This window comes from Thermobia domestica, chromosome 8, assembly GCF_964235325.1.
Source record: "Thermobia domestica chromosome 8, izTheDome1.hap1.1, whole genome shotgun sequence".
Classification (NCBI taxonomy): domain Eukaryota; kingdom Metazoa; phylum Arthropoda; class Insecta; order Zygentoma; family Lepismatidae; genus Thermobia; species Thermobia domestica.
In genome coordinates this window covers 159,520,179-159,543,652 of record NC_137461.1, presented here as the reverse complement: position 1 = coordinate 159,543,652, position 23,474 = coordinate 159,520,179, and the positions used below count along the sequence as shown (strand labels likewise).

At 33.4% G+C, this 23,474-nt stretch overlaps 1 protein-coding gene across 1 annotated transcript in view; it reads left to right on the top strand.

Moving 5' to 3' along the window:
* Window positions 1–17,623, top strand: part of LOC145693313 (clavesin-1-like) — a 120,417-nt gene extending 102,794 nt beyond the window's left edge. Inside the window, exons 5-8 of the mRNA XM_081769187.1 lie at window positions 5,285–5,478; window positions 8,679–8,786; window positions 14,304–14,448; window positions 17,169–17,623. Of these exons, the coding sequence (XP_081625313.1) occupies window positions 5,285–5,478; window positions 8,679–8,786; window positions 14,304–14,448; window positions 17,169–17,227 (506 nt within the window). The 3' untranslated portion in view covers window positions 17,228–17,623. The remainder of the gene's footprint in view (window positions 1–5,284; window positions 5,479–8,678; window positions 8,787–14,303; window positions 14,449–17,168) is intronic.
* Window positions 17,624–23,474: the final 5,851 nt, after the last annotated feature.

Here is a 23,474-nt window from a genome sequence, read left to right as displayed (position 1 = left end):
AGCACATATATAGATGTATATAAAAAAAATCAATGTTATTGGAAACTAGTGGGCCCAGACTACTAATACATACACACTATATGACCAATCAATAGAAATAAAAACCAGAAATCAGTTGTCAATGGATATAATTTGTATGATCCATGAATAACGAATGTTTCTAGGAATCCGAAAGCATAGTGTACCTTCCCATCAATTTCTCCAGTGGTGGATTGAATATCGCGAAAATGGTCCCGAGATGTGCTGCAATACCTCCACGAATTGCATCCCTCGATGTCTCAGTTAGTACATACGATCGAAATAAGTGATATGGAATATTGTACATTTTCATGAGTTTCAGAAACCAGGGGGGGGGAAGGTTGAAAAAGTAAAAAAAAAAATCTCGAAGTAATGAAGACAGAGAGAGATAGAGAAGAAGGAAGACGAAGAATAGTGGCGCCAAAGACTTAAGTGAGAAGTAACTAACGCTACAAAGACGAAAGTCGAATTTCTATCTCAACAAATCCATAGCCAAAATATTCTTAACATGCCAAAAGGGTGGTCTACTCAAATACGTAGACTCAAGGAACGCCCTGCTGCCAAGGATGCAAGTTCTGTGTCCATCAGATCCCAATCCCACAAGAGTTTGGTTGTAAGATTGAAATCCGATCCCCGTATCCGGCCCGAACCAGCAGGTTCCCGGATATCGTCCGGAAGGTTAGAGAAGGCGCTAATTTAGAATTTCAAAAAAAAAAAAAATCATCCGACCTCTTGGAAACTAGAAGATTCCAGAATAGGGATGAAATTAGAGTAATAGCTAAGGTATCCTTAATTAGTAATTCGCCAAAATTAAAAAAAAATTAAATAAATAAACTGAATTTTGGATCGGTGATTTCAATTACCGAAACATCACCGATGGCTACCCAGCGCAGACATGCCACCGTCTGGGACGTCGTTAATTTCCCTCATCTAATTAAACTAAGAAAAGACATGAAAATACTTAAGGGGACTAGGGGTCGACGTCCGGGTACGCTACATTTAGTAGCAGTTAATTTAATCGGATAGTCCGAACTGAGTTATATGAACACTGCACAATAAATAAATAAGGTAAGCAACAAAAACAAAAAAAAAAATCTCGGAGAGGCTATGAATGCTAAAGATACAAATGACCGAAACCTGTACTTTTCGATGATCACAGGATATAGCAGTTGGTTTTCTTAATTATCATTTCTGTCATCCTTTAGAAGTAATTCCCACATGATACTACTCTATCTATTGAAAGGCTTAAGATCTGGGGCTGTTATTATGAGGTACATAAATGCAAAGTAACACACAATTCCCAACTATAATTTACATTCAAGTAGCAAACTCGGTTGGATGAATGCACTGGTGTGGAAGTCAAAACGCGAGAGATTTTTTTTTTTTTTTCGTAAACATATTCATATTTTCACTATATAAAATTCACTAGGCCTATCCATTTAAATATAGGGGTCGTCATCTCGTTCATATTATATATCATATTATTAACATATCATTACGTTCATTCATTATCTACTAATTTTCGCACGAAGTAATATTTTATAAACACCCTATTTCGTACATTTTACACGCAGGCCATACACATATCTACATTACGCAGTAATAAATATATATATATATATATATAACTATCACAATCTATCACGCTCAAACCACCACACGATCACATTCATCGAACCACGTACTCTTTATTTCGAAGCACCCAAATTGTATTTACCTTGCAGGTTTAAAAAAAAAAAATCATACATGTATTTACGGAAAGTTAAATTGTCAATGATTAATCTATTTCTGATTTGTTGATAAAACTGAAGCAACAATGGAATTTTCGACAGCCACGGGAAAAAAGAATTTAATACTACATTTTGAACCAAACAGTAACAGCATATGGGCTTTACTTCTATTAAGAAAATAGGTATTCTTTATTTCGGCGGATATTTCAATTTCTACTGACCCTAGCAAGCTGAAATTTTCAGTACAGTAAGATCTCATGCTATTTTATACGAAGGTATACTCATCTGACCCGAAATCCATGTCCAATGAAAGTAATTTTTGAATAAATGACTAAAATCCAACAACCTAGATCACTAAGTTATGCGATGTCGTATTGTCAACAAACAATTGAGTACCGAAACCGGACGCTGTGGCGCTGTAGTGGAGGCATAATTTACCGTGTACTGAAATGTATACTTGTACTCATTAATCAGAAATTTAATATTTACTCTGGTTTATTTCTGTTAGGAAAATGGTACTAAATTAACACATATTTATACACTGTCCAAATCGAAAATTCACACACTCACACAAAACTACTAACTACATACACCACTGCTAATACTATACATAAAACAACTAACTAAACCAAACATGCACCATTTAGTTACATGCATGTTGACAAAATAAATACTCCCTTCTGATATATACCGTCGGCTCTATTAAATTTAGAGGGGGCAAAATGAGAAAGGTAAACACTAGGTCCAATTGACCTGACCAATTGTTTACATAATGACTACCAAAAGTTGATGCCCGGGGGGCACCTTAAGGAGGTTTATGTAGGGACCCTTCCCCTGAAAGGGGAAAAGGCCCTAAAACGAACAATAACTAACCCATTCCCCCGCTAGAACCGGTTCAATTCAGAAAAGGGGATAGGAGCCCTTTTGAACTAACTCAAGCTGCCATTATGATTATTTACAGTACTATTAAACCTACTACATACATGCAATTACGAAATAAATAATAATAATTCACATTTACTTAATACATGACCAACATGCACTAATCAGGTTGTAATTTCCCTAATCCCTAATTGAATTTGAAAAGATAAAAAAAAAATCACTTTCCTATATTGTCTATCCTATCTGGGCAGCAAACATGGCTTCCTGCAAACCGAAATCCTGAATCAGATATTTTCCCCTGGTTTTGCAGTTCTTTCAACAAAAATATGGGTTTCCTGGCTCCTGATTGATCACACGACGTTTACGATGACATTTAGTCTAAATTTTACCTGTTTTACACTCGAAATCCACGTCTTTACCAGCCAGTATAGCGTAGTTGATTTCCACGGCTGTGCTCGTAGAGTCGTTCTTGATTATTCTGATAACATTGCGCCGGAAAAGCCAGAGGTAGGAGAATTCCTCCAATCAGAACGAAAACTTTAGCCGCGGAAATTACAAAGCGAATGGAAATTTGGTAAATCCAGATATAACCGGATCTGAAAGTGACTATGGACTACTGAGAGGGGGTGAGGGAAAAGGTTAGGTACCTGACTAAATTCTACATTGGTCTGAAATTAAGAAAATTTATATCCAATGACAGAACTATGTTTCGGTATGACGTCAGAATGGTAAACCTTGAAACTTTTCAACTTATATATCAGAAAATGGGATTTACACTTAATCAAAATGTAAATAAATATATTATACAGTGGGAATATGGTTATTAATGAAACCTTTCGATTCATTGTATTTAATTCGAAGTAAAGGGAGTAAATAAATTGTGTAGCTAAACCGAAATTGAATGAAAAAAAAATTACTAGGTACAGGGTGCGTAAAAAAAAAATTGCCATTACTTTCAACTGTAATGGTACATTACAAAAGTTTTCATTTATGTACAAAAGGGAGTATGAGATTTTAGCGTATCTCTTTCGGGCACCACCTTCTGATTGACGCTGATGGGTTTCGGTTAGGTTTTCGGCTTTTGAGTCTAGCCTAGAAGGACTGGGACGATTGGTGTCAAACTTCTAATATCCATAGCTTTTTGGCCTAGGGTTAAGAGCCAAGAAAAACTTACCTATTTATATATACAAAGAAGAACAGGAGCCATACTCCATAAAATTTGTCATAATGAAACAAAATTTGCAGAATTTACGCTCCATGAAGGCCTGAAAAATAACAAAATTTCAATTTTTTCCTACTTGGCGAGAGCAAAGAGGGCATATCTTCCATGTAATGCCATGATTTGGCGTTTTGTTCTAGCATAGAAGGACTGTCATTCGAAATCAAAATTTCAGGATCAATAGCTCTTCGGCCTAAAACTTAAAACAAACTAATAATAATAATACACTTACGTATTTACATATACAAAGTGACAGAGGAGCATACTCCATAAAACTTGTCCAAATGAAATAAATTTTGCAGAATTTATTCTCCTTGATGCTCTGAAAAATAAAATAATTTAAAAGTTTATTCTTAATAATTAAAATTTATTCTTATAATTTTAAAATTTTAATCTTCAACAAATACTTAAAGATATAATTATAATTATATTGAGGGTATGCGGTCTTAAACTATCAGGATGGAGTATTTTCGGAAGTTCCGAAGAACTTCACTTCTGGAAAAGGAAGTTGCGATACTTATATGTAGTATGTTATTTTTCTATATTCGCATGTATTTTTACTTTCGAACAACCACAGGAGAGAAGAAAGTATTATGATCGTGAAAAAATCAAATTCGATATTTCAACGAATTCACACGTTTCATGATCTCTATAATATACAGAAGAAGTTTTTTTTCTTCTTCTTCTTCTTTCAAGTCTGTCTGTCTCTTCGTCCTGATGTAGGTATGTTCACTCGCTCAGAGTCCATAACGTTCAACGTATACGCACCAAATTTCAAACTTAAGGTTTAAAATTTGAGATAGTTTTCTTTTTCTTTCTTTTCTTTTCTTTCTTTTTTTAAAATTTTCCTCCTATCATCAGCTTGCGCAGTTATCATCAACATTAGGTAGAACTAAATTGTACTTTATAAGTGCAATATGATAACATTTGAATAAGTTAACACTTAGCATAACCAATTTAAAATATTAAATATTGCGAAAGAAGTAAATTCAAATTACATCTTGTTCTATTGATATGAATATGTTTAGCATTTACATATTAATGATCATGTAAGTTGAAAATTCGTTAATATGAGTATGAAGACAAATATGAAGACAATGTTTAAACAATAACAGCTCTTCAAGGGAGTTACATCGTAAAAATTACAATTTTATCGCTATTAGCTAGGGGAAGAAAATTTATTTAATGTCCTAATTGTTCTGGCAAAAAATTAAGACAGATAAATTTTCTTCCCTTAGCTTGTAGTGATAAAATGGTAATTTTTACCGATGTAATTTCCCTGATGAGCTACCACTTTACAGTAACACAGTTCCGATTTTGTACGATATTGTCTTTAAATAGCTTCACAAATTATGAATTAAAGCATTATTTGAAAAAAAAAAATGGTAAGAAGCAGTTTGATTTCTACATATACCCTTTATTATACTTTTTGCAGGCTCTTGGGATACACAGAAACATGCATTTGACGACGTGTATGTTTGTGCAGCCGCCATGATAACTATTGGGCTTCATGAACCAGCTTCCCAAATTAATGGCGCAGTGGCAATAGTTGACATTGAGAAAATTTACTGGAAACAGTTACTCTATCTAACACCTTCAAGACTGAAACGAGGATATGACATATTTTCTGTAAGTTTAACTGTTACGAGTATTATTCGAATTGGTTAATAAGTCGACATGATTGAAATTACTTTAGCGGAGTTCTCTACCAACGGACACATCATAAAAGTACATCCATATTACTTAAGGAATGTCTTTTCAAAATCCTGCTTATGTCAGATTTCTTACCTTCTTCCTAAGTATAGCTTCAAGATATCATTTCTTCCATGTACTCACTTTCCTCCCCATCCTGGTTGGCTTAGTAAAGTTTGGTCATTATAGAGTGAAATAAAAGTTACAAACAATACACTCAAATGACGGAATAACATAAATATTTACTCATCGGAGAAACAAATTTAAAAACAGTTTCGGAAAGCACATACGTATAAAGATAATTTGTGTCTATATACTGTCTGAAAAATATATAAAGTTTCCGTGATGTTTTTTTTTTTTTTTTTTTTTTTTTAAGGTGAATTAAAGGGGGTTTTAGATCCAATATTCCCACCGATAAAAGTCCAGGAAAAAGGGTAAGAGGAAAGTTCATAGGAGCAAAACGGAACCATGAACGTAAAAAAAAATCCTGATTTAGCTATTAAACATAAATGTAATATACAATATATTATTGTATTATATTTACAGGGTGTTTCAAAACTACATCGACAACGTTGGGAGATGATTCGTGACATCAAGATAAGAGAAAAAGTATAGACCAACCCGTGTTCACAAATGCCTCCTTTAGGAGTTATAGGATGCCAAAAATATGAAAAAATAAACTTTAAAGGTCCATAGCTCCAAAACTATGGAACCTACCGTAGTCAGGTCAAGACTTCACTTACGAACTTATATGTGCGATATCCAAAAATACATGTTTTAGAATCCTAAGGTTTCATGCAACAATTTTTATAGATGTATTTTGAAGTACTAACCAACTACCTCTATAAAAATTGTTGCGGAAGTACCGGAGGGTTCTGAAACTTGGATATTTGGATAGGGCACATACTAGTTCCTAAATGAAGTCTTGACCCGACTACGGTAGGTCCCATAGTTTTGGAGCTATGAACCTTTAAAATTCATTTTCTCATGTTTTCGGCAGCCTGTAACTCCGAAAGGAAGCATTTGTGCACCCAGGTTGGTTTATACTTTTTGTCTTATCTTCGTATCAGGAATCACCTCCCAAACGCTGTCGGTGTTTTAAAACACCCTGTATATAATATGAAGTTAACAAATATGGCAAAAGTAATAACAATTCTAACTTAACCTATCATGCTTATACAATTGGCATTGTAGTATCATGGGAGCGTGTAAGTAATAAATATATTATTAATCTTGTATTAATTGCAATGTAAATAATTCACTTCATGTCTGAATATTACATACCTACTATGATACACGAACTTTTGTTATTATTACATAATTATGATATTACTGAATATTATCTCAACACCTCGATAATTTGTGATTTAAATTTTATTTCACATTTTATTTATTTAATAACACTTTATCATTCTTTAATTTTTGTTAGCCCTGGTAACTAATAGGAAGGCGCGCGATTTTATTCACCGTACATCCTTCCCAAGTAATTCAATTATAGCTGTGAATATTAGCAATTGTGTGTCTAATATCTTCGATAACTGCATTGGAAGTTACTTTGTTCTCTCAAACGTTTCTGATGATTTATCTGGGCAAGTCCATTTGGAGAAGTAAGTTAAGGAAGATTTATCTGATTCAGAAAAAAGATAAAGAACAGATTTCTTACACGTTTTTGCATTTTAAAGTTAAACACAACAACAGAGACAACATTTGTGTTGCACTACACACAGATGATCACTTGAGAATCACTGTTAAGTAGAATAATTTGTTTTGAAGTATTCCTATTCTCGCGGAAATCGGGGAAAACACAAAGAATGCAACAGTTTTTGCTAACCAACTGAGTGATATAAAGAGATTGAAAATCAATCTAAGAACTTTTTTCTTTTTAAAAAAAAAGAGTTTTGCTTTTTTTCGATCCAAATATGGTACCAGTTGTTGCTTGGCCGAGTCTGTAGGCAGAGTTGGTAACTTTTAATTTTAAGTTTATGTATGATGAGCTTCAGAGACGAACTTCTTGGAAAATAGAAAAATTATACCTAGGTATATATGGTTTAATGAATAAATATTGGATTGTCTTTAGCACATCAATTATGTTATAATGGTAATTTGAAAAGTTGCATTAAAAATAAAACAAAAGAAATAGAAGAGATATAGTTAATCTAAATACATTACTTGTCACGAAGAAAGTAGATTTTTTCTCAATTTAAATTAAAATGAATATTATACTATTTACCCGTTTCTTATGAAAATATAGAATATTCTTACTGAAGTAGAGCTTTATCAGCCATTTCTGAAATTTGTTGGTAGGAAGTCTCACGATGTATATATATGCTGTGTAACGTAAGGTTTGCAGTCAGTGGTTGTTATGTAAAACAAGTATTTGCTAAGATAAACATGATGGGTTGAAGATTCTGAATATATGTCGTAAGGACAAAGATTGGGAAGATTATATAAGTATATGAATTGGGAAAGATTCAGAGATTATTGTCTAAAGATTAAAGATCAAAGATATGAATTAAAGGAAGAATAAGTGTTTTGATTACTGGTGCAGGACGATTCTAGGTAGTATAAGATAATTGTATTTAAACCTATTAACACTATCCAAATTCTCTTAGAAAGTAATCCATATACATTTGTTAAAAAAAAAGTTTAACAATAATAGCAGGATTCTTCTCACTGTTCTCTTCACTTAAAAGAAAACGGATAAATCTGAAGTGACTTCCTCTCGTGTATACCACCCAAATCTTTATAATTCTATCCTTTCTATGCTTTTGATATTTTGAGTATATTTTTGAATACAACACTATTAGTCAAAGTAATGAAATAAAGTAATTTGTTTATTTTCAATTTTTTTTCTTCCAAAAGTTACTCATAAATGGATTGTTAACATTTGAACTTCAAGATGTGTATTTAAATCCAGGATGTGTAGTCCACCTAATGCATGACTAACTACTAACTGAAAACTGATTTTTTATATTACAAGAAAAAATAAAATGGTTGATATATAAAAATAATACTCAATGTATTAATTCTGAAGGAGTGTTTTCGTAAAGAGTATGTCTCATGTAACAAGCATAATATTTATTATTTAAATTCATTTGTATTTACAATCCAAAATAAAATGTTATGTTTCCTTTCAGTATCTTCCAGCAAGATTAAAAGCAATCCATGTGGTGCACGAATCTGGCCTTTTCAGTACAGGTTTTAGCCTATTGAAACCATTTATACAACCAAAATACAGACCTAGGGTACGTAATAAAATATACTTTTAATAATATGATAAAATCTAAATAAACTTAAATTGTCTACTCGAACATAAGGTTGCCAATTACCTTAATTAAGGTTCAATTTTACAGTTGAATATTTACAAATGTTGAAACATATTTCGTATTCTTTGCTTTGTGTATTATGTACTTCATACAGCACCAATATATCTTTATTCGTTTGCCATTACATACATACACCGGGTTATTCAGAAAGAAGGAGCAGATTTAAAATATTCATTTCTAATTAACGACAATAGACAAAGACATATACGATACCACTGGATAGAGGAAAGTTCAAAGCTTTAAACCCCATCTATTAATGCCTATAGCAGCGTTGTGGTTTGTTTACGAGAAAAACGACGACTCCCCAAGAGAAGTCGTTTTGTGTGTTGCAGTATACGTAGAGTAAATCCATTGTTGCAGTGCAGTGTATATATCTGTTAAGTTCAACAGAGAACAGTCTCATCATAGATAGACTTATAATTGGTGCAAAATTTTCGTAGAAGATGGTTGCATATGCGAAGGGAAAAGCGGTTATCGTCCTAGCACGTCAGATGAAGATCTTATTCGTATCCAAACTGCTTTCGAATGTAGACCTAAGAAATCCACAACCAGATGAAGCAGAAAACTTGGAATTCCGCAACCAACGGCATGGGACGTGCTTAGAAAAACGTCTGCATCTGAGATCGTATAAGTTGCAGTCACTTCAGACATTGAATACTGGCGATCATGAAAAACGATTAGAATTTTCCTCTGTAATTTTGCAATATTTGAAAGATACCACTTTTTCTGAAAGATTATTTTTTTCCCGATGAATCAACAATTCATATTTCTGGTAAAGTTAATCCAACAATATCAGAATTTGGGGGACTAAAAAATCATCGATCATGAAAGAGATTTTTCAAAGCTGAATGTGTTTTCTGACATTTCCGCCAACAAAGTTTATGAACCTTTCTTTTTTACGGAGGAAACTGTGACTGGAAAACATATCTGGCATGCTCCAAGACTGGATGTTTTCAAACTTCAACAAGATCTGAATGATTTTATCTTCATGCAAGACGGCGCTCCACCTCACTTCCACCAGGAGGTACGGCAGTATCTGAATGATACAATTCCAGGACGATGGATTGGAAGAGATAGGTAACATGATCTTATTCCTCTTAAGTGGCCTCCTAAGTCACCAGATCTTACTCCTTGCAATTTTTATCTGTGGGAATACATAAAAGACAGTGTATATGTACTTGCACTGGTGATTTCTCTATGTTACTGCGTTTACTGCTGGAAAACAAACAATTAAAGCATAATTTACTATGGAAATTCCTCAAAATATAATTTCACGATGTATTCTTGCTTTCACGATGTCCCCTATACTTCAATCAAATACAAAAAGAACAAGTGTTTTCTCGCAGATAAAAAAATTCACGTATATAGCTACAGTCCTATACATAGCGGCGCATAAGTCGCCGAAGATTATTGGGGAGATGCAACACGTCCCCAAATAGCAGACAAGTTGACCTTTAAGTGTCTGTGAAAACATTCAAATTTTGTACTCAATCCTGCAGAGAAGGAAGCTATCTTTCGTGCAAAGGGGAAAGTAGTTTCGGTGGCTGCCTTAAAAACATTTGAAACTGTAAGCGTAAATCTATTGCTTCCGTCAACACAAAAGTAATTGTAGGCCTATTTAGTATATTTTATATTATTCAGTAGTTAAAATTCTCCAATATCTGTTTTCAAAATATAATGGAAAGAGTACAATACCTAAATTGCAATATTTTTCGTTTTACATATGTTGTTTTGATATATTTTGGTTCCTTTTTGGATATTACCTTCCAAAAAGGAACAGATAAGGTACAGTAGAGGGAAACGAAACAAATAATTGATTGATTTGTATTTATATCCTACATCAGTATCAAGCTATAGAAGACGAAACCTGTAGTTTAACTCCTTCACGTCCAAGGAATATCTTTCTCTCATTTGCTTAAACAGTCTTAAAATTGTACTAGATCATTTAAAATGTTTCAGAGTTTGTACGTTAGACGTTAAAGCTTCAGAAATCATCTAAATCAAATTGAGTATAAATGCAAATTACTCTATACTAGTTTGAAAATCAGCCTCGAGTTTTGCATAATTTTTAGCAGGCACTCATGGATTCGTGAAGTATGTATATAGAAAACACATTATCAACATACATAAACACTATAATTGCTAATATTATTTACAGGAATTGTAATGTTTTTTAAAATATCATAGGTAGAATTGCTTATGCTCAGTTGTCAAAAAAAAATCATTTATTGACCATAGAGACATAATATCCCAGGCCATGACTTGGTGACCGTTGAAGTAGTAAACTTGTAATTACTATTTTCGGATGTTAGCTTTACCATGAATAGCTCAAAAACTGTTTCCCTCAATACCTACAATATGTATGGACCTAAACAGGTTGAAGTGGATCTGACCCCTATAGTGCGTTCAATCCGGGACACGATGAAGTAATAGTACACACTCTGGCCACTAGACTAAGAAGAGAAGTAAAAAGATATAAATTAGAGTAGAATTTGTGACTGTAAGCTTCTGTTGATTATACCTTGTGGTAGTAGAGTTCATTTTTTTTATTAGTATGTTCAAGTTTGAATACCGAATTCAAGCGTTTATCCATCACCGTAGCTATTCAAAATGTAACGTTAATTCTGATATGGTGTTCAGAAGATGGAAGGAAAAGAGTTTAGAGTATCCAAAATCTACCTAGGAAGGATGCTGCTAGAGGAACCTGCAAAAATAATCTCAAATTTATACAGTATAAAACTACATTCTAAGCCAGTTTCAAGTTACGTTATTTAAAAATAAATAAATAATAGATATATATTCCTTCGGAACTTTTTTTCTGCGTTCGGCCATGGTAGTTTCAAATAACATTCTTAATCTACAACTTATAGTAGACAGAATGCATGATTATTACGAAAACCGCAGTTACGCATTCATTAGAAAATATCAAAATATGTAGGCTATCGAGAAATGATGTAAACATTTTATTCTACATAAGCTGCGGTAAACACGTTCAGATTTTCAGGAAGCGCTCCTGCACCTATCCACACTACTCTTCAAGATTTACTACATCGAATTGTTAGAGCAGTGAGTTCAATAACCAGGAATAAGTTGAGTCATGTGTGGTAAGAAGTATTCGACGTTTGTCGCATAACAAATGGAATACATAAAACAAAACTTTGAACTATGGCTTTCATGTTGAATGCAAAAAATAAAGTTTAAACTTTTTTTCTATCAAATGATGTATCGTATGTGTGTCTATCTGTTATCGTACATTAGAAATAAATATTTAAAATCTGCTTCTTTCTGAATAACACTGTAGACCTACGTATACACCATTTTAACTTTAGTTTTTACATTATATTTCAGCAGTTTACGGTAAAAAAAAAAATATATATTGTTTATTGTAATTTCAATATCAATATGTGCCAGACAATATCAAACTACCATTTATTGTATTAATATTAATTGCAATTAATTTTTAAATGTACTTAATATATAACGTGATTAATATATACCCTTATGTGATTATTTTTACTTATACTGTATATGAGTGTAATGTAAGATTCGTGTTTTCCTGAAATATAATGTGGTTTTCTATTCTACTGATCGAATTAAGCTATTTTTCATAACTCTAGGTACAATACTATTGCTCAAGGAAACATTGTTTTAGAATTACGATTCGCTACTTCACCGACTGGAGTCACTTTAGTGTAGATATGTTCATCATTTAGAAAGTATAGATCTCTTCTCTCATCACAAATGTTTAGTTAGATTTTCAACAGGTTACTTTCAGATTTGTAACAGTGTCAGAAACATCAAAATATAAAATCAATTTTAATAATCATAATTTATGCTAAACTCCTTTTATTTTCTTCTTTACATTATTATTTGGATGTATTCTTTTCCAAAAAGTGATTGCTTTTCTTTCAAATGCCAAGCTGGAACAAAAACTAAAACAAAATTATTTTGACTTGAAATTATTAACCAAAATGAAAGATAACTCTCATATGTACTAGATTGGTGGGTTACAACGTTGAACAAGTAAAAGAAGTTTATATAAATAAAGACTGTAAGATCAAATAAAATAAAATAACTAAATATCTCCTTACATTATCAATCAGCAAAAAATTGGAAAAATTACCATAAAGAAATATCCGTGAGCAAGAAGAAACGCATGAACACAATGAAGTTCACCCTACTAACCCTTATACTCAAAAGACTGTTCACATCAATGTTTATATTTTGCAACATATATTTTGTAAGTTAAAAATATAGCAAACACATTTAGAAAAATACTTTATATCACAAAATAAAGGCATAAAGTGTATTATCAAATACTACACTACTTTAATCACAGTAGTCTTTGATGCATGTGATAGTTATAGATTTCTAAATCTTCTTTCGTCAGCAACTTGGCAAGATAAATAGCTGTGATGATGGTACAGACAACGAAATTCATTCTTGGTAAGAGATATTAACTTAAAATGAATGAATAAATTAATTTTTAAAAGAAAAGAAAAGAAAGTTATCATAACGGAAGTTTTTCATTGGATAAGTTCAAGTGAACGTAAAAAGCCCAGCAAATAAGGTAAAGCTCTGTAAAATAATGTGAATTGAATAAGAATGAAATCTCCAGAATACGAAAACTGACGTTTCCAGCTTTCATTCATGTTCTTGATTAAAGAACAGCGGAGACACATCATGGGAAATTTTTGTCTACTTATTGTCTATTTGCTGTCTATAATTGTCCATAGCTCTAAAACTATGGGACTTACCATAGTCGAGAGAAGACTTCACTAAGGAACTAATAAATGCGCTTTCTAAATATCCAAGTTTCAGAATCCTAAGGTACTCATACAACAATTTTTATAGAGACAGTTTGACTATGTTATTATAACTGATGTATTCACTTTAACTACCTCTATAAAAATTGTTGCGTAAGTATTACAGGACTTTCATTTTTATATACACAAAATGTAATCTAACGATTTAAAAGGAAGTTGTTGCTCCCATGGCATAATTCAACTCTAAATTTTCTTTAATCCTCGAGGATTGCTTTCCATAGTTGTCACTCATAAACTTAAGAGAAATTAAAATCTGATGCTTAAAACTTAGATGGTTCCTAATAATTAGGGAAATGTATTCTTCTTATTGAATGCGGGATAATACGCAGATGTTGATTATAGATTTCTTTTTATATCTACTACTGAATTAGTTATTCCATGTAAATAATAGAATCTCAAAGTGGGTAGGGCAGATATACGAAGAATAAAATAGAAGAATGAAGTATAAGAAAATATGTGAGTGAGGAAGTATGTTGGTAAAAATACACTGTTCTGCTTGTGAATTTGGTGTATTATTCTTTATACCTGGGTTTGGTATTTTCATGTTATAGTTTTTATTTTTATTTTTTTTTTAATTTTATTTATTTATTTATTTATTTTTTTTTTACAGATTTATTTCCATGGTTCAAATTTTGAATCATTGCATAAGCACATCCCCCGGGAATTACTACCTCCAGATGTAGGAGGCAGCTTGCCCTACAGAGATACCAGGCGACTAGTACAAGTATTGCACCAACACTGGAATCTTTATGTAGGTAAGTTCATATGCACTCGCTCGAGTTAGACATCGTGTTTATACGTAAATTTTCCATGTGATATTGTGTGTAGTTTCAGTTGCATATTGTCATTTCAAATAATAATAATAATAATAATAATAATAATAATAATAGTAGTAGTAGTAGTAGTAGTAGTAGTAGTAGAAACAGCGTAAAGCCAAATATTACTATTTGAAATTAAGAGCATTGTGTCTCAAAATAGTACAGATAAAATGTTAAATCTCTTACCATAGTTTTTGACCAATCAGCACTTACAATTCAAGCACTATTATCGAATTACAAATTGTGTGATTATATTTATTAAAATACCTAAAGATATTTCTTTTATGTTAATCTTATTATAGTTTCTTATTACCTTATCTAAAATAAACTTTCTACACATGTTAACATATATCATCTCTTGTTTTGTCCTAGCAATAGGAACTTTTAGTGAAATGTATTGAAGTACGTTTTGAACAATTACTATGCTTTATAGCGTTATCAAATATGAGAAATAAAATCACCGGAAACCGTTCATAATCCTCAAACCATATTAAGAATAATTGTATTTTAAACCTTACGTATAGTTGAGCTTGACCAAAAAAAAAAGTACCAGTAAACCAGTAAAATACGGATCAGTTGGTAACCCTAGTTCTATATAATATCTGACTATATAACACATCTATCAATTTTTAAATACAACAAAGTTCAAAAATATTGACCAATATACATTGTTATAAATTTTAAAATAGTTTTACTTTCACAACATAAGATCTTAAAAAATCTCTTTTACATTAGTGGCTATGTGGATAGCTACGTGCCTTTGGCGCGGAAGACCCAGGTTCGATTCCCGATGGGAGCTCATGTTACTCGGATCCCACGTTAAACTGTAGGTACACTCCTCATATAGCCTCGCTTCTGTAAGAAAGACTAAACTCGCTGCTGCTTGATATTGTCCATGTGTCATACTTGCATTAACATGTATTTTATTTTAGCTAAGTTTAATGTTTATATTTTGTGTCCGCTTATTCTACAAGGATAAGTCAAATGTCTTGCAATATTTCCACAATCCAAACAGCAGACGCGTGTATATTAAGCCAAACTGGACCAAAAGGTAGTGTGACAAGCAGACTATTTAACACAGAGGCCGTCGCTCCGTTAATATTTTTAGTCAGTTTTTAGTGGCAGTGGCGGTTAGTGCTCAACCCGTCTGATACGTGAATTGTTACTGCATGAGTTTGAACTCGGGTATAATGGCACGGCAGCAATACAAATCATTTGTCATGCAACAGGGAAAGGTGAAGTGAACCACAGCACATCAACTCGTTGATTTCAGCCATTTTGTGTAGGTTGTAAAACTGCCCATATTCGGTCGTCCTAGAGGAACAAATTCTAAGATCATACGACACGTCATTGAGGAAAATTCACCCGCCCGCACATGACGATAGTCAATGGTCTAGTCAATGTAGTGCGTCACCTTCACGACCGCGTGAAAACCATGAGGGACTGCCGCACTGTGCCATAGAGACCTGCACGGGCCGAATTTTTCGACCCGAGTCCAATCCAGCCCGAATGTACGTAGGCCCGGCTCAGCCCGAACCCGAAAAGGTTTGGAGATTTTCGGCCCAAGCCCGGCCCGGCCCGATAAGTTTTTAAAATTATTGGCCCAAGCCCCGCCCGGGCATGATAAATTTTCGAAGTTTCATTTTGTAATATTTTTCACGGGCACACTTCTTCAACGTTTGCCTTTATTCTAATTATCGTTTAACGAATGTCAATAATTATTAAAGAATTGCAATTAATCGGCCCCAGCCCAGCCCGACCTGAAGAGAAATCAGTGTCAACCCGCCCAAGCCCGGCCCGTGCAGGTCTCTACTGTGCCACATGAGTTGACCTTAGCTCAGGCCCAGAGGAGGATGAATGTGTACCGGTAACTGCTGCAAAATTTGTGTAATGTGCATTTTTTTAAAACGGGTTTCAAAAGTAGTGGTTGAGAAAGAACCAATATCCAAAACTGGTGGTCAAAAAGGACCTTCTGAGCATAAAGTTATAATCTCTGTGTGGTGTAACTACAAGGATATATCACAATTCATTTCCAGTTCATTGCTAATGGTCGTATCATCAATGTCTACCTTTATTTCGAACAGTTAAAGCGCACATTTGCTGCACTACGCTCAAAGTATCCTGCATTGGTGATGCTACAGAATAACGCAAAACTACACTTCGCTCGAAAAATAGAACAAAAATACAGGAACTTGATGGCATCGAACTTATGCCACATCCCGCTTCGTATTGGTACTTGTTTCGGTCCATGACGCTTCTTCCTAAAATTATAATGCGTCACCAACCAGTAAGAGATGGGAACAGTAGTAACTGACTCTTTTGCCCCTAAGGACTCTGCGATATCAACGTGGAATCGTAAAATTGTCAGGAAGGTGTTTGCAGGCAGTCCAACACGAGAGGTTATAATTTGAATGTTAACTTGCTTTCATCGTACAGTAATAAATACAGGTATGTTGTGTACCAGAATATCGCAAGACTTATGAATCAGAAATGTATTAAATTAAGTCACCACATTTCCCATTCCATCCATAACTTTACATATATAAATTTTGTACAACTTACATTCTTTTCACATTCTCTTACGTCTAAGAGCAGCAAAATGATTGGGGATTCAAATGTATTTTAATTCGTAAATAGTGTTTTTTTTTTTTTTTCAGATACTCTGAAAGCAGTAGCTGCAAAGAACAAGAATGCACTAGGGGATGTGGACTCTTAAGAAGCCATAGCAAAAGAAATAAATATATTTCTTTTTCTAATAGAAAATTTCCTCATAAATAATCCCACACGTTATTGTATAGTGACCAAAGATTTTCTTATGTATCAAGAATTTTAATAGTATATGTTATGTTCTTTGTTATTTGTTATAATTCTTTTCTAAACTAATGAAATGTTGATTTGTATGACTTCTAAAATTTTTCAAAGTTCATATTATCAAATGTTTCTTTAAGAATACGAAAAAGTGTTCATAGATTATTTTCAAACTAGTTAGCTTTCTTCAAAATTGAAGTTTGAATCGTATTTTTAAAAAAATCAAAAACAATGAAACGATTGGCCTCATCTCAATTTATTTCTTTGTTCTTTATAGCTAAATTTTTATTTAGTGTGTCTTTTTTTTTAAAAAAAAAATCGTTTGCAGTTTATTAAATCTCAATAATGAATTTTCTTGAAACTTCTGCTCTCTATAGAATAGTTTATATGCTTATTTGATGCTGATATGTCTTAATTTGTTATTTATATTCTTTATAAGTTTTGTAACAGCGAAATAAATATGATAATTTTATTCTATATTATGAGTTTTTATAGTAGTAATATTTTATATTTACTATAAATTAAATTTTAAAGAAATTTTTGCTGTGAAGTTTTGACTTATAATCTGCAAAATTTTCGGAGGAAAACACTGAATCAGTCAAATAAAAAATATACCCGTCCATTTCAGTGCTATTCTACTCGTAAATTGCTCTTATCATTAATTTAAAGCTAAAGCTACAGTGTAATGACCTTTCAAATAAAAGTTACTTTAAACGTTTATTTTTTTTTTTTACAAGATTATTAGAGTTGTAATATTTTTATATTATATATATGAATGAGTCAAAACGTTCGAAATCACGTCAAATTGAAGACGAATAAAATCATTTAAACTATAATACACACACCTCTAATCTATTGTACAGAATTGGTCTTTTCTGGTTTATCTATGTTACTTTGCATGAACAGTACGTAAGAAGTATTAGTCACTTAATACATTATTATCAAAAGCTGAATAGTAAAGCCCGACTGTTTAGGCCTGTCTGTGCTGTCTGTTTCATTACACTATCCAACACTTAAAAAAATGTTTTTCGATTGCTATTGTTGATTCCTTAGTTATATTCATTGAACATTTAAAAAATGTGCACAATTCTCATGAAACTTCGCTTTTGTAAGTTTAACATCGACTTGTTTGCAAAAACAAATAACGCTATGAAATGTATTAGACATTGCATTTAAATTAAGTAAAGGAGTTTGGTAGTAAGTTCCTCAACACCCCTATTATAACATCAAAAGAGTAGGTTACTTAAATACTTGAGTACATACAGGGGGGAAGACAAAAAAACTAAAAACACTTAATACAGGACACGTAAGTTTGGCCCTCCATGTACAACACGTGTTGCGGTTGCCGATCGTTTTTTGTTTTCAATGTGTCATGTAGACCTTCCTCTTCCGTCAGCAGTAACCAGTTCACCTGTGAGTGTCGTGATGTGAAAGTGGTACGGTAAAATGGGCGACCTGACAGACTTCCAAAGAGGCATGATCGTTGGTGCCCGTCTGGTTGGAGTTTCAGTGGCAACAGTGGGGAACATTGTGGGGGTATCGAAAGACACTGTGTCCAATGTCACGAGGGTATACACAATTCATGGCAAACGACGTCTGCAAAGCACAACAGTGATCGAAAGACAACCCTGTGAGATAGGGATCGGAGGGCATTAAAACAGATTGTAGCAGCTAAAAAGAAGAACACTGCAATGAAAATTATGTATGAACTCAATTCCGGCCTACAGAACCCGGTTTCATCGAAAACAGTGCGATCGGAACTTCATAAAATGAATATTCATGACAGGGCCGCTATCGCCAAACCCCTGGTCACAGCAGTAAATGCGAAGAGGCGTATCCAGTGGTGCAAGGACCACAAGGCGTGGACTCATGAGCAGTGGAAACACGTAGTGTGGTCCGATGAATCGATCTTCCCCTTGTTTCCAACAACCGGTCGTGTTTACGTATGGAGAACACCGTCGCAGGCCTATGATACAGACTGTCTGCTCCCAACTGTAAAGCAAGGAGGTGGTTCTGTTACAGTATGGGTAGTGATATCGTGGTTTTCTGCAGGTCCCATCATAGCCCTGCATGGAGTGATGATGCTAAGACGTATGAGGCTATATTGGGAGACCAGGTTCTACCCATGGCCCAAATATTGTTCCCTGATGGTGATGGCATCTACCAAGATGATTTGGCACCCTGTCATGCTGCAAAAACGATGAAATCATGGTTTGAGGAGCATGACCAGGAGCTATCACACCTCCCCTGGGTCCCACAATCACCAGATCTGAACATCATTGAGCCATTGTGGTCTGAGTTAGAAAGGCGTGTTCGGTCTCATTACCCTCCACCAGCAACCCTTAAGGAACTGGAGCATGTTTTGGAGGAACAATGGTACAAAATTCCACACACCACGATTCAGGAGCTGTATACGTCGATTCCACGTCGGATCCAAGCTGTTTTGGACGCAAAAGGAGGCCCCACACCATACTAGGTATGATTTTCACACTTTTGCAAACATTTTAGATTTTTTTTTTTTTTTTTTTTTTGTCCAACCCCTGTAGATATCCATGTGTACCTTTGTATACCTTAGAAATGCCATTTTCCTACATTTTCGTTGCTGTATATCATCATTTTCACGAATTAGTTCCCAGATGTAGTTCCCCATCATATTCTCATTATTACAACGATATTGTCTATCTTTGCAAATACTTTCCAAGTATTGTTTATAGTTACGGGCAAAAGTGCTATTTTGAAGGCACAAGAAGAAGAAAGATATGAAGAAATAATTTAAATGTTGGTATCCTATTAAAAAAAATATTTTGTTAATTTGGTTGCTGTGACGACCTGTTTATCTTTTTGGTGTCGTTGTTATGGCAATGTAAAAAGACAAAAAAGAACAAAGTGCCATATTGTATAGATTGATTGTATGATATTGTAATGTAACGATACTATATATTTTAAAAGTGAATATATATGTTCTAAAGTGAATAACTGTGTCGTGTAATCCAGAATAATTTCGTAGTCCGTATAAATATACATTAGAATCAGGGAAAGTAACGTAACGAAAAATAATTAACGTTACATATTTGTATAGTGCCGAAACCATGCAACTTTGAGATTAGTCAGAAGTTTAGTAAACTATCTCATCACGGATTACATTTTACTGCGCAATAAAAGAAAGATTTATAGAAAAACTAAAATTGATACCAATACAAGAGTTGAAGATGTCGATATTTTAGCAATTGAGACTTCAACAGACGTAATTAATCTTTTACGTCAGCTAGGACAACAGATGAATTCCATGACACAGAAAATGGATTCCAAATTGGATACTAGATTGGAACAAATGGCACAGTAGGTGGCACAACAAATAGGACAACAAACTGATTCCAAATTGGATACCAGATTGGAACAAGTGACACCACAAATAGGACAACAGATGGATTCAAGATGGGAAGATGTAACACAGCCAGTGGCAGCGATTGGACGTTAAAAGTGGGGAGACAAGACATGATCTGAATATTTGTATATCAATGTTACGTTTCCTAGTTGTTTCTTACACTTTGACGAAAGGTTGTATAACTCATAGGATACTACTTTTTCAGTTAAAATACCGTATATCGTATTTCATATTTTATTAAGTAAACTGATAAGAGCTGCACAAGTAGATACTAACCCTTTGTACTCTTAAACAAGGAAGGTGTAACAACAGATTTGATTCCTTGCTCATGAACATCTTAAAATTCTATTTGGAAAATTGTGTGATTAGATTATTTAATAACAACTTTGAAAAACAAATAAATGGAAAGGATAATACTAATCATAGTAATGAATAATGACATTTTAGACACTGTCGATTTTTGTGTAATTAAAGGATATCTTGTAAATTGTTTTTCGAAATGTTCTCTCAATTGGTTTCAAAGCGGCTAACTAACATATCGAGACCTTGTAAATAGGAATGAAAGAATGCTGGAATTGTTGCACTCCAATAGGTTAATTTTTGGGCCATTTTCCATGGCAATTACAACGCAATTCCTATAGCTTTCTTAACTCCACGGGAAGACAAATAACCCATACGTACTCACGTAACGGCAAATACTACATGGCACCTGTTTTTCTCTGAACCAATAATATACAAAAACTTTACATTTATAAATGAAACTACATATATACTTTATAGGTCACTTCAAAAAGTGGGGGGCAACTGCCCCCTCTTGCCCCCCTAATCGCCGCCCATCAACACAGTAGATAAATACTAAATTGGAAATAACCGACAATAGATTGGAACAAATTATTCATAGCTTTGCAATAGTGAAAAGTACTGTTGATGTAGTTCAAACGTACGTAAGCGAACATACAAACCAAATCCGAACACTACAGGAAGAGATTTATTCCATCAAAGAGAAAATCAGTACGGCCCAGTGTAATCCTGATCCAGCCCTCAACGTTGTGTATGAACATAGGAGAAATAAGTCAAGACCCCGTGAGGAAGACAACTCATCAGAAGTATACTCCAAAAGGGGAGATACCATCTCAAATACTGACGACTAAGAAAGGAGACCACGTCCCCAGAACCGTACACACATAAAACCTACACATCTAAGGTATTTTAATAATAATAAGAGTCGTGTGAAATTCAGTGAAATAAGATCATTAATTAAATTCGGCGGCAGATCTGAAATCTCAGCGAGTACATTTTTAGAGAAATTTGAGGAAGAGTGTGAATTAATTGGAATAGACAAAGCTAACTTTCTCAAAATCTTACCGCATATTTTGTTACCACCTTGTTCAGTATGGTATAAAACAATAAGAGGTAGTCTGCGTAATTATTCTGATATTAAAAATGCGTTGTTAGCAAATTTCGAGAACGATATTTTGTTAGCAGATCGAGATGCCCAAATTAGAAACCGACGTTTTGATCCTAAAGTAGACAAAAGCGTTACAGATTTTGTAATTACAGCATACAATGACTTGAAACAGATCAATCCATATCAGCATGAATCACGTATTATCGCATCAATAAGAATATTATTATCGTTTGGGCTACATCAAGTATTGATCTCTTCGCAGTGTATTAATTTTAATCACTTAATAATCATAGTTCAAAATTATGAAAGCCAGACTAGGTTGCAAGGTAGTAATAACATAAATCAAGCTAACTATATTGCTGTTCGAAATATCAATAGTAGAGAAGACTGTAATCATAATACGAGAGGTAATGTTAGATTTTTTCGTGATGGCAATACGACCGAACCTAATTTCAGAAGAAACCTAAATAATAATCTACCGTTTTCAGGAATAATTTAAATAATCGAGCTAATTTCTCTAATTTCTCACAAAATGCCAGATTTCGTAATAATTACATAGGTGGCAGAAATTTTCGAAATAGAAACCAAAGACGGTGGAGTAAATAACATACCGGACTGTACTTAAGATTGTGCTATACAATGCAACCTAATCGAATCTTTTAACAATGTCAGCTTAACCTAAATATGGTTGACATGGAACGGGTTAAAGCCACGTCAGCAATTTATTCACAAGGATATAAAAACTAAAATGACAATGCTTCAAATCCTTTAAATAATAGCAACAAATAATATAGTGTGATTATTCTTTTGAAATATCAATTGTTTTTTTGTTTTGTTTGAATTCTATACAGTTATATTAATTTGGTTTAGAAAATCCACACCTCAGTTTCCGGGATTGATTGCGAGGAATGCATGAGAATTAAGCATAATTTCCAAATCTATATATGAACCTATTAGAATCTATTTAGATTATGATTTCATTGTAATTTTTACTTCTTTCATATTCTATGCAATTACATCTATGCATCAATACAAATATTGTCTATCAAATTTATGCTATGCCCGAATAAATGAAATAAGTTATGTTGTATTTCAGCTTATACCAACTTTATTGTTAATATGTATAAATGACATTGTTAAAGAATCTAATTAGAACCTAAAAATAACCAACAAATTTACCACATTTTGAATATGTCCTTCTCGTCGGTAATTTTATTGAATTAAAATAAAATTAAAATTGATTATTGAATAAATATAAGAATGACATTAAGATAAAATGAAAATAATATACAGGGTGTCCATAAAGTCCTTTGCCACCCCTAAAACTCGGAAACGGTGAAATATATGTCAAAACGAGAAAAC